This window comes from Haliotis rufescens, unplaced genomic scaffold (assembly GCF_023055435.1).
Source record: "Haliotis rufescens isolate VD_foot unplaced genomic scaffold, xgHalRufe1.0.p SCAF_1, whole genome shotgun sequence".
Taxonomy (NCBI): domain Eukaryota; kingdom Metazoa; phylum Mollusca; class Gastropoda; order Lepetellida; family Haliotidae; genus Haliotis; species Haliotis rufescens.
The window spans coordinates 22,481,596-22,495,554 of NW_025963779.1; the positions used below are offsets into that span (position 1 = coordinate 22,481,596).

Below are 13,959 nucleotides of genomic sequence, written 5' to 3' on the forward strand. Positions count from 1 at the left end.
GTTTTATCTCCTCGCCTTGTCTTTTGGCATCATTTCCAGTAGAAAATGTAACCAGTCTTCAGGATAGTTGTTAAAGTACAAGGCGAAGGTACTGTTGGATTACTAACTGAGGAGCAAATTGACATTAGAAGTTTGAAATTAGGGGAGGGATGATGAAAGGAACTGAAGAGTCATCTACATAGAATCTATATACATATAATAATATGTAAAAAAATAGTGTCACAGTATTGTAGCTCACCTGAATATGTTGTCAACGGTTCAAAATGTTAACAGACAGCCATGTAACAAAAGGTGCTGTCAGCATTGCTATGGCTGCTGGGTGATTCAAACCTTTTGAACAAATTCAGGTGTCATCTTTAGTGGGTACGGGCATGGTACACAGCAAAATGGTGTATTTTTCAACATGGCTACTGGCAGTCATATTTGGCTTCCAATCAAGATGCCTCGGTACGACTACTAGTCGGGAGGGAAAGGCTGGATTTTATCAAAATTGTGAACTTTGGGTTAAAAGCAAAAAACTTGGCACACTTATACAATGAACCAATCCTAACATTTCTAGATATGGATCCACCTCAGCAGTGCCCCTTGGTGGTAAAAAAATCCAAGATAGTCACCAAATTGATTGAAATCGCTTATGATGCCAATCAATACTAAATATATCATTATCATCTTGTCAACATTAGTAAATTATGCAGGATTAATTGCAAACATTGCTGTATATAATTCAAATATAGTGGTGGTGACGAAAATCCAAGATTGCCACGAAAATTAGTTTATCTTCAATATCCACAATATCAGTATCATTCGTACATTTTGAACAATTCCAAGTAATGTCTCACTGAAAGTATTGGCTTTTGGTACTAAAATTCATTCATTTGAAGCAAGGTCTGTATTCCTTAAGGCAGATCTTGGGAATCTATTAGACTGTATGAACTTGGTTAAATTCTGTAACTGTACACACAACAAGACTGGAATCAAATCATGTCACCAATTCTACATATGAGAGCTCCCAATCAAAGCAAAAAGGTCATATTGCAATCTGACGAAGATATTGGACCAGTACTGAAACATGCCTACAGTCAAAATTTTTATTAGAATCATTAATGCTAGCTAGAGCAGCAACAGTTATCCGCAGAGATGTCTTCAGGTTGAAACGAATTTTCAGAGCAAAATTTCCTTCTGACTAACATGTTCTGTACCTGCCTCTGTGAAAGCTGATGTCAGTATGACATTGGATGGACCAGGCATTGAAACAATCCTCAACAAGAGATACAGTCTCAAGCGTCCCAAACTATCTCAGAACATTGTGTTTTCAATTCATGAAATCTAGGGGCACCAGCTCATCAACACAAAGACACCACAGAGACTGAGAAATGCCAGTCCCAGTTTACTTGGTATTAAACACAATATTCCATCTAATTTCACAACATGGGTTTATGCATTTCGTATGACTGTGTGTGGTGTATTTCAAAAGACATAGCCAACACAGTTTGTGGTGTTCATGAAGATGAAGATGTGGTATGCCCACCAAAAGATAACATCTATCATAATCCTGAGCTACAACAGCAAGATATTCACTTCATGGTACCTGCATTGCAGCATCCAACAGCTGAAGGGAAGGGGACATCACATGTTGTTCTTTTGACTGAAGAAAGCACACAAACAAGGAAAACCAGATTCATGCAGCCCACGGTATATAGTAATGTGCCCCCATCCTTTTTTAGCAAGATGGGTAATTATTAGGGCTGTAAAGATTCACTCATATTTTTGGGGAATCAGACCGTATCCATTCATGACTTGAATTTCTTATTCATGACACAAGAATCGAAAAATTAAATGAGTGTTCTTTAACAAAATATCCACTAATTATATGCATACAAAGATTTCTTCAAAGACAACACTCTTATATATTTAGTTTGACAGTATTGTGGTCACTGGTCATTGTCGCATTTTAGCAGATACTAGTACCTGGATAAGTGCAGTATATAAATGTATAATATTACAATAATCATCAACACTGTCAAACCATGGCAAAAAAATTATTTTGTTATTGTTTTGCTGAAAATAATAAATAATACATCAACTGATGACCTGTTGGTGTATTCGTGAACAAATATTCATATTCGTTACCATATATTCATGATGCGTATCGTATTCGCCTCATAGCGTATTCGTTGCAGCCCTCGTAATTATGTGGCTCATTTCAAAGGACCTTTGACCCGAGATGTAGATAGTGTGAACACGGTACTTGACCATGAGTAAAAGTGGTCAAATCATATGAAGGAAGTCAAGGGGAACAATGATTTCCTCTCATAGGCAGCATTCAGTACGTTATTATCATACAACATATTCTCCAACAACAATTGCCTTCATGCCAATGTTCTCTAATGTGCTAGTCTGTTGATATGACACAGCATTCAATTCATGTGGTTAAAAAGGTTTCATGTGGTTTTTAGCAATTGAATCCAGGTCAGATACCTATGCTTGCAATGGATGAACCACTGTATGCAACTGCTAAAACAATCCAGTGGAACAAAGTGAGCCAAGTTTGGTGCACAATTTTCGCCTTAACCGCCCCACTATACATATGGTGACAGCTCACTCAAAAGGTTTCAGGCCTCAATCTGTCCCTTTTGGTTTTGAGGAGAAGAATTTTTTATCATTTCTAAAATTAAAGATGGCTACCTGGTGGCCATATTGAAATTCCAGTTTTGACGCCTTGAACAACATCCACAAAAAATGTCAGCTGAATCTATCCATTCATTTCATAGAAGAAGTGAACAAAGTAAAAAAATTAAAGACGGCGGGCAACCTGCGAAGACATAAGCTCACCAGGCATATATGGCCAGGTGAGCTAAAGATATTTAACTCTACAAATTTTGTGTGGTGAACAATAATCCAAAAACCAGAAAACATAAGATAATAATTGTTTTTTAGAGCTCCTGCTGGTGATATGTCACAGGCTTTTAGTAATCAATACATCAACACAATGAGTGTGCTCCTCTCGAGCTCTATCGAGAATAGAGCACAATCATAATCATGTGAGTTGTCCCATTATAATCATAATCAGACACTGTAGATGAGATCTGTACAATAATGCTGACTTGGATCAACTCCAAAACTCAACGTGGCAGGGGTAAAAGATAATGTGTCATTTATATTTCTTATCTTTTGTTTTGTTGCTGCTAGGTAGGTTAGTGTTCACAACGACCGACCGTGTAGAGTGCACCAATTGAAACCATCTAGACCTGATATATATGTGATATATGTGAATCAGGTTACTTGGCTTTACGTCACGGCTAGACCCAGGTGTTCGACGGATGACTAGTTAAGTATGACTGAAAGATTTCATCTAACATACGAAAGTGAAGAGAGTTGTCAGGTACACTGACTACAAAAGCGTGGTATTAGGTGTACTAGTGAGATCCAATGACAATATGACAGTGTACGTGCCATAAAGTTGGATATATGTTGTCAAGACTATGGAAATTACTTTTGTTTTTCATGTGAAGATGAAACTTAAGTAGACCCATTCCAGACACTGCTGACAGACGCAAGGAGAGTTCAGGAACACTGGGTCAATAACACTCTATGTTACATCACAACGTTGATTGGATGATCCAATCTCTATATTTATTGATTGGTATGTCAATTAGCAATATAATTAAAATGGTATCACTGATGAAGCGGATCACATTAACACTGAAGATTGGTTGACTGAAGTCTGTGGCAATGAATGCCAAAGAACGGTTGACTCTGCAGAAGTTCCACAATGTGTTGGTTGAAGGTATCATGCTGAGTGAGACTTTCCTTGGAGAGTTCATAGCACAAGGGATTCTAGATCTCGACCTTAAGGAGGAGATCACAGTAAGTCTTTCAGCTCCACTGTCTGGCAGTGAATAGTGCAATATGCAACTCTCAAATTGTTCAGACTTGTTGATTTGAAACATCATCCATGAACAAACAACTTTAAGGTTCTTTTTTAACATCAAATTGTACCATTTCTTGTGACATTAACATTCTAAACATGCAATGTGAAACAATCGATAAAGCCAAACCAATTTCTTGTTTTACAGAATATCTTGCCAGAAAGTTTGCTAAAGTCAAACTGAAGATACAAAGTTGTGTTTGATTTGAAATATACATTTTTATACATTGATTATTAGTTTTCTTTAAATTATAAATGAAACCATATATATGGGGAAAATGAAATGTATATCCTTTACATGGACTCTTCTAAATTGATCATCATTTCAGCCTGGAAAATCTTTTAAACAGGAAACAAAATTTATCTGGCCTAAAATTAAAATTATTTGGTTATTCTCAATATCAAATGACTATATAATTTTTAATTTCTGAACAATAGTTTTCAACAACAAAAAAGCCTCTCCCACTCCATTCCTCTTTAACATTGAATGGTCAGTTCCGAATGTAATTGTTTTCAACTACTTACAAAGACGATCGATATATTTTAGTTTTGCAGATATTTATCCAGCATGCCAAGCCAGGTTAGTGAAGTTGTATGCATAGAGATTACTGCAACTCAGACATGGGTAATAAAAATAGACATATCACATTCAGATGTCATAGATTTATTGAAGGGATAATCTCACAGATGACATTTAAAGTAAATTACAGATATAGATATATCCTAGTGACTGTGGTATGCACCTTTACCACGTTACACACACATCTCAATGGACATGAAGGAAACTGTTTTTCATCTTGGTATGTAGTTTCAGGGGATCCTGGAGTCATTGATTCTTTCCAGTATTCAGTATAATCAGTAGTTGATTATAAAGATGCCCCAAAATTAGGGTATCATTTGGTTTTTTATTCTTAATTTTCTATTACTGTACAATATAGTTGTATGGTATAGTGAAAATTGGTTTGGTCAAGTATATTTAGTACCATATTTGGTTTTCACACAAACATGTTTTCACTGAATTTTTATTGTAAATCAAACCTACATGCAGTCCATGACTCACCAGTCCAAAGCTGAGTCCTTCTGTCTAGGCTAATAATAGTCATTACATTCAGACTAAAATCTTATTAAAAAAGAAGAAGCCGAAAGACATGTTCATGCCAGTAGACACTAGTCGTGGATCAGCAATACCGGTAGACAGGTAGACAGGTAGACATTGGTCCTTGATGCCTATACAATGTACCAATAGTCTTGGCTCAGTATCTGATAAATAAACATTATTTAACAAACACCATAAGTTAATAAAAAAATAATTTACATTCCAAAGTTAGGATTTTTACTAAGGAGTGATTTAATATTAAATATTTTTAAGAATTATTTCTCACAGTTTAGTTTAGGAATGTGTCATGATTACTAATTACTACTCTGCATGAACATAATTACACTGAAATGTGAAAATTTATGTTTCAATTTCAGTTGGATTTAATGGATTTAAACCAGTGACTATTTTACATTTTTTTAAATATTAAACTGAATATTAGACAATAAAACAATATATATATATATATATATATATATATATATATATATATATATATATATATATATATATATATGAAAGCATTGCATTATATGAAAATAATTACACTGAAATGTGAAAATTTATGTTTCAATTTCAGTTGGATTTATATCTATCTATCTATCTATCTATCTATCTATATATATATATATATATATATATATGAAAGCATTGCATTATATGAAAATAACACTACTTTGCCACACAGCAGTCATGTGTATTGCCAATACCCAGGTCTGGTAGACACTAACATTTAATATTTTTTAACAAAACATTCATATGACTTGAAATTCTGTGGTCAAGATTTTCAACTAGGAATAAATATCAAAAGTGGGACAACAAACTTGCATCGAATATGCATCATAATCATAAAAAACATAGTTTGTAACATTTTCTGATCATTTTCAAGATCTGCATTTTTAGTTTTAGGTTTAAAGAAGCATGGGGTGATGGGACAATCTGTATATATGTATATGTTCAGTTATTGACTGACTAATTGGTATTCATGGAAAATAAATTTTAAATATAGGCATTTATTTTGCTCATTTCTTATATACATCAAACAATAATGTTAATGAGTCATTGACACTGGACATGCATATTTATTGGTCTCACCAATAATGAGTGTGTGAGTATGTTTTTATGCCGCTTATAGCAATATATCAGCAATATGAGGACAGGGGACACCAGATATGGGCTTCAAACATTGTATCCATGTGGGGAATGAAACCCAGGCCTCTGATGTGACAAGAAAACGCTTTTACCACTTGGCTACCCTACCTCCCCCTCACCAGTAATGAAATACCTAACAAATGAACAGACAGTTTAAATTGAAAACACATTCTTGGGACAGGCATTGATTTACATTTCTTATAAAGCATTTGTTTACCATTATATGCTTCGTTCATTAAAACTCCACAGGACTGGTGAAATTGTTTCGTAGTTCAGTACTTTTTTTTTGATTCCCCAAGTATTCATAAACATGTAATTCACAGTCATGGATATATTTGGTACTTAAGTTTATATCCACTTCTTGGTATTGTCAAACATGAACATGTATCACAATGACTAAACTCAGTAGACAGATTGTGACCAGTTTCATGACATGTGCTGTATGACCTGTGAAGATCCGGGTTAGAATAGGTCTTCAGCAACCCATGCTTGTCATAAGAGGCGACTATGCTTGTCGTAAGAGGTGCCTAACAGGATCGGGTGGTCAGGCTTGCTGACTTGGTTAATGCATCCCAATTGCCTAGATCAATGATATCAATCACTGGATTGTCTGGTACAGACTTGATTATTTACAGATAGCTGGAATATTGCTAAGTGCCATGTTAAACAACAAACAAACAAATAAACAAACATATACTGTACCATGGAAACTGGTAGTGTTACTTTCTGTCCATTTCAGATAAAAACAGACAGTTACAGTGATATGGATTGAACTTGTGATTAGGTTTAACAAATAAAGCGACAAAACCATTTCCATATTCATAAGAAATCTCTGCCAAAAATAGTCGATTGTACAATTCCAACTATATCATGAGCACGTGTTTATGAATCACTATCAAATAAACAAACCCGAGGCACAAGGCCTGAATCTAGTAAAATTATTTTTGTTCTTAAGTTGTCTAAGGTAATAATTGTCCACTGGACTGCACTGAAAATTATGCTTAGAGCCATATTTGGGCAAGTAGACTCAAAAGGTTTTCACCCAGATTGTATCTGTGTTTGCTTTAACAATGTACTACTCCATGTTGTTTCTAAAGACCTTGACCCTAGTTTACAATATCAACTTCTGTTCATAGAGACTGACCATATGAACTGACACTGAAATATTCCATGGAGACTTGATGACAATATTTTTCAGTGTGAGGTGACCGTAGAAGCCAAGAATGCCAAGTTTCTGTCGGTCTTGCCCCGCCGTGGTCCCAATGCCTTCCCCACCCTACTGCGAGTGCTGGAGAGACAGGCACCCTGGATCAAAGATGAGTTGGAGACATTCTACAACAAGCAGAGACGTATGTTATCTCCCTTGTTCAACATATTGCTGTATATATTCCCATGTCTTCCACTGTAGCCAGAAGTCCAGGGCTTACTAGTGAATACTGCATTACAATGCACATCCGTCAACAAATAAACAACCCTACGTGACTCTGGACTACACCAGGGGTTGATACTATGACTAATGTTCCACTGACATATAATAAACAATAGCCAGGTCACACATTGTTACTCCTTAATTTCATTTTATAAAGAAAAACCTTTCTGGTGGAATCTTCTGAACATGATTTTTGCATGTGCTCTCAGTGATTGAAATGAAGGAGGTCATGGAGTCCTTCATGTTCAGTCACCCAATAAGGACCTTTCAGACACATCTATTTTGTCTATAACATGTGGATTATGGCATGATGGATAATTTGTGTTTACTTGGTATATTCTGCTTATATTAGCATTAATATCTTCCAGGTATCGTGTACACTAGGGACGGTGATTTCGTCCCTGATGATAATACAGATATACAGCCCAGTTATGATCCTCCAAACAGAAGCCAGAGCAGTACTGTACTGGAAAAGGCAGTGCAGACGCTTGAAGATTTCCATAACGAAGAAGATGTCAGTGTCATAAAAAGTTTGCGATCAACAATCGAGCATATCTATCTGAGACTGGTGACCTACCTCCATAGTCAAGGAATAAAGGAATTTAACATTGTTGAATTAAACGTAACCTCTGAGCTACTAGACAGAGTAGCGAGGGAAATGTTGAATGTTGTGTCAAACAAGGACAACATACTTTCAAATATTTCCAGTCAATTTAGCGAAACTGAGAAGCAAATGGCAGAAAATGATGTGTGTAGCATGGTCAAGAGAGTCCTCTCAGATAAAGCATCACTGAAACATTATCTTGACAATAAGGACTTGGAGGTGATGGAGCTAGAGAAAGAATCAAATAAAAGAATTGAAACCCTGGAGGACAAGCTCAGGCAGCTTGAGGAGAAGGTCGAGGAGAAGCAGCTTCGTGTACTAGCACTGGAGGAACAGTTGCAGGGTAAAGAGAGTGAGATCCAGAAGTTGGAAGTTGCTGACAAACTGCGGCTACAGGAGCCACTGTTGAAGAGAATACACAGCTTGATAGATGAGGTGTCCACCGCAAAGAGTCAGAAGGAGAAACAGATGTATCAGACAGAGCAGGAGTATCAGGATCTGCAGAAGGATACTATTGGACTTGAGAATCTGTTGAATCAGCTGAAGGGTGTTCATCATTACCATGAACAACAGCATAGGAGTCATGAGCGGTATCGATCTGTATCCCAGAGCATCAACAATGAGAATATTGGTAGAGATGGAAAGGTGTATCAAGGCATGTTTTCCTCTGAACAAACTTTGACTGTTGATAGTCATTTAGGGTTTGACATGTCAACCAATAAGAATGAGAAAACTTACCAAACAAAACCCAGTAGAAGTCCCAGGAGAAGATTAAAGAGAAGTCCTAGGCCTGGCAACATGCTAGTTAACAGGTCAAATTCAGACACTGTGCCTACTTCGCCAAAGCAGAAAACACCTCGATACCAGCAACCAATATTTAGTAGGCAAGTTTCAGAACTTCACCTTGATAACCGATCAACATCAAGACAAAGTACAGATTTCCTTAGGTCAGTGTCAAGACAAGGAACAGACTTGTCCAGATCTGTATCCAGACAGGCTACTAATTTCTCTTTGAAAAGCAGCACTATGTCTATGCCATACACAAGCCGCCAGGGCACAGAACAGTCTCTCATGAATGGACACCAGTCCCGGACATCAGTCAGATCTGAAGACATTGACCCTCTTGCATCTGCTAGACAAACACCTCGTGATAGTCCTCAACTACAATTAATGACCAGATCTGAAAGTGTTAGGTCAAATCCAAGGCAAAATCGTGCCACATATCAGACAAGAAGGGAAAGAACATGTCGTCTACTGTACATGAGGTGACAAGGTGCATTCGTAGTTGAAAGATAGAACAGGACAAGCTTATTTTGTTGACACACTGTCTCAACATATTTATGTATCTGTGGAGGCTGACCTAAAGTTTCCTACTTGAAAGCTATTTATGTTTAAGGGAATACTTGGAGAAACGATGTTCAAGATCACCATCCAAAATATTACACTTACCATCCTAAAATGGTGAATAGCTCAAATATAAAAAGGAGCATTATGAACATTTATTTATATAGTTTACAGAATACAATCAGAGAAGGAGTCTTCTGGCTTTGAAAACAGCCTGAACAAATGACTCAATCATTATCAATTATTTTCAATCACTATTCATTGAGATGGATGGATCTAAAAGCACAGAAGTACCTTTCACCTCACTGGCAATGTATCTGTCACTTGACTTGACTTGAGTGCATTATCATTTTATACTGCATCAGCAACTGTGCGATAATTTGGGTAAAGACATCAGTTTATACCTCTTGCTGAGACCATCAAACTCAAAGTCACAAATACTTACAGCATGTGATTACCCTGTAACACTAACTGCTTTCTGGATAACAATGTATTTTTGTTTGTTTCTGTGTTACCTGGTTTACAGCTCCTAGACCCAGAGCTCCAGATAAGCTGCGTATCTGCGTAAAATAGGCATCAGAAATGCAGAAATATGCAGTAAAATAAAATCCAAGCGTATCAAATACGCAATGAACATTACAGATACGCTACAAAAATAAAACTTGTGCGTATCATCAAAATATTGTGAAGTAACCCTGCGTATTCGATTCGCAAATCAGCAACTTATTTTGAAATTATAAACGGGCATTCCGTCAACCTTGCCAAACTCCACGATGACAGTTACATCATGATCATTTGCCATCACACTTTCTTGTGGAAGTATCGTGGTATTTTTGAGTCCTACAAAGCTCTCGAACCCACACGACACCAGTTTGCAGGGACTAGATGAATAGTGTTTTTAAATATTTAACTTAAATACCCATATGTGTAAAGACTAGTGGGTAACAGAAATTTGAATACCCAGATAGAATTACTGATACACAATTATTTTAAGATGCATGGGTAAAATACCCACAACACCAAAAGCTTATCTGGAGCTCTGTAGACCATTAAATTTTTCAAATGTTTAATAAAAAAATAATGTGCAATCATTTTATTCTCTCTGGGTCGGTTAAATAACACAATAATAGTGTTGCAGGCATAGGCCCATTTTCAAGGCTTGTTATGTTGAATAATGAAATGTATAACAGAGTAATCATTGTAATCTGTAATAATTGTTACCATCAAGTATGAAAAAAAATCCATAAACCAAGTAACAAAAATTAAAAGGCCATTCACACAGGTGAATAAACATGGACTGACATGTAATGTTCCTGTCATGCTGACTTGGTGTATTATGTGGACACATATAATCTTTATGTACATTCTATTTCATTTGTAGTCACTAGGTGAAGGTAAAGAACTTTATCATGATATACACCTGAAACATTAATGTGCCAAATTATTTTGATTTTTTGTTGAGTTTATTCTTCACTAACATGTCTTTCATGTTGATACATAACTCTTGTTGCCTCTTTACTAACAAGGATCACTGTTGTTTTAAGCATAATTTTATTATTCACAATCATTAATTAAGTGATCAACCATGTCTAGGCAGTAGCATTAGAGCATGTACTTTATGTAGACAGACAGACAGATTGTTTATTCACCTTATTCACCTCAAAATAAAAATACAGTAAATATGTCAATAAAATCTGAGCCACTCCTATACAGAGTTTTGAGATGATATTCGTAGTATATACATTCAGTTAAATGTAAATGTGCAGGAAGACATGTTAAAACCTATACATAGATCTACAAAAAGGATATTAGCAGCTATGTACATAAGATTTTTGCTTTAAAGTATAAATGGCAGGTTTAGGCAGTAAGAAGACAAATGTTGGGGTTGGATAATATATAACTTAACTTTTGTAGGTCATTAAATTGTTTAAACTTTATCACATTCTTCATTTCTTTTGTCATTATGTACGTCATGATGTCGCTACCTTCAGTAATCTCATGTTATTACAACTTGTAGTCTAACTATTTTGCAATATATGAGGCGCAAGATGTAAGTTGCCACAAATTGCTGCACAAAGCTCTGTTCCTCAGTAACCATGATCCACTGGTCATGGACTTGTAATCCTACATTCACCCCCATTGTGATCCTTGCTCTTTCCAGAGATCACATACCAATGTATGTATCTGGTCTTTCTATTCAGAAAATGTCCTTAATAAGACTTCAAAATCTAATCCCTGGCATTGATAGCTGTCGTTATTGTTGATTTGATCCAAGAGCTGGTGATTGAGACCACACAGGCATGTCTCATGACCTGCTATGTTCATTTTTTCATTGTTGTGTTCCTGCTTGACAAGAGCACAGTCATGTCATCAATTTGATTTTAAGAATTTAATTGAAACAATATATATATTTGTGAAACCAGTTGAGTAAATTATAAAGCTCATCTTTGGACTTTCGTGTTTTATCTATCTGTCTGTCTGTCTGTCTATCTATCAGATTCAATGTTGAGAAGAGAAAAGCCCACGGCGATATTTGCTAATATATTGGCAAGTGAACAATCCCAATTAGCACCCCTTCCGATTGATCAATGTACATAAGACTTATTTATTCGCATATAATACGCACTCGTGTGTTATATCCACCCTTAATTACGGGCAATTAAATTAGGAAAAATGTATATGTCGTATATAAACATTTTAGGCTGTCAGCATAAACCACAAAATTTATCTTTCAACTCTGTCTTTTTCACACAAATAATATTCTAATAAGAGCCCCCTATTTCTAATTTGAGAGCGCCCTGGGCACTTATTATGCCGAATACGGTAGCCATGATGTTGCTTCTCATGACGTGATTGTCCTTCAGTCATTGCTGTGGTTCGCTGAACATGTGGGATTTCTTGTGTTGCAGCTCGGGATACAACAGACTGAGACTCGACTCCCGTGAGGCATATATATTATACAGCAACTTCAGATACATTCGAATACTTTCTTTCCAACACTGAAATGATGTGGAATTGCTGTGTAGGGAAATGTACAGAATCTGCTATGACCACGTTTCCTCCATGTATTATGTGTCTGGCTATATGTGCATAGCTTCAATGAAGAAACTCTCCTATTGCATAGCATATACTTTTGAACATATTTTAAGATCACAATTTCTGTAATGCAAAAGTGTATGTCACATAGATTAAACACTATAAGAGCATTAAATAAATTGAAATATGATTGTAATAAGAATATCCATGAGTTTTACCATAATATTTACCAAATGTACACGTAATGAGTGGGTAAATGTTGTTTCTGCTATAGGCAGTAATGGTTTAGTTGTACCATGGCAGACTGAATAATTGAGAAGGGACCAGAAATAACAGCGAATGACAGCATGAGCAATGATCCAGTACAATGACACACAATCTTCCAGCCACACATTATAACACCTGATCTACATTTTAGTCGGTCCTTCTACAAGAATGAGGAAGTATTCAGACTGAAATGGCAACATGAGAGAGTGAGTGTTGTCTTCACTGCAGTCAGCACAACTCTGTCAAGGTGGCCTGAGAGTAACTGGGCTGTGATGGGCAAACCAGTGGATGACAGTATGAGTAACAATCCACACTATCAGACACACAGTCAGCCTCTTCTTGTTAACTATCATGACAAGCATTAACACTAGAGATATACAACGTACACACACAGTCAGCCTCTTCTTGTTAACTATCATGACAAGCATTAACACTAGAGATATACAACGTACACACACAATCAGCCTCTTCTTGTTAACTATCATGACAAGCATTAACACTAGAGATATACAATGTACACACACAATCAGCCTCATCTTGTTAGCTGTCAAGACACAATGAGCACTAGAGATATATATCATACACACACAATCAGCCAGTTAACATTCCATCTTCATCTAGGCTGTTATGACACAATGAGCACTAGAGATATATATCATACACACACAATCAGCCAGTTAACACTCCATTTTCATCTAGGCTGTCATGTTCACTAAATATGAAGTTTGATTAATATTTGTTGGAATACATTCGAATCAGTTTTTTTAATCCACATTCTGCTAACTATTCAAGTTCAATTATCTATGAAGCATGAGATGTACAGAAATTTTATTTGCATTGGCTAGAGGTTTCAAATCAAATGTTTGGGCAGCCCACTCAGCCATCTAGGCTTCAACAATTATGGAAGTCTGACAACCAGTAGTCTTGATCACATACTTTGTGTACCCCTCTGACAAGTCTAAACTGGCACGGCTCCAATAGCCAAAAGGTATGAATGCACAATGTCTTTAAGAAAGTATGGTGCTGACAAACCAAGGACCATAATTATCGCATATGTGTGATTCAAACCCATAATCATGCAATCCTGGCACACCAAAGGAAAT

General features: G+C 36.3%; 2 protein-coding genes across 3 annotated transcripts in view; one reads left to right on the forward strand and one right to left on the reverse strand.

Moving 5' to 3' along the window:
• Positions 1–13,959, reverse strand: part of LOC124131710 (coiled-coil domain-containing protein 73-like) — a 156,654-nt gene that overhangs the window by 75,786 nt on the left and 66,909 nt on the right. The window lies entirely within an intron of this gene.
• On the forward strand, positions 2,819–10,171 carry LOC125378219 (interaptin-like). Its single transcript, XM_048393327.1, has 3 exons — positions 2,819–3,867; positions 7,375–7,525; positions 7,974–10,171. The coding sequence occupies exons 1-3, from the start codon at positions 3,733–3,735 to the stop codon at positions 9,476–9,478; spliced, it is 1,791 nt and encodes a 596-aa protein (XP_048249284.1). The 5' UTR covers positions 2,819–3,732; the 3' UTR covers positions 9,479–10,171.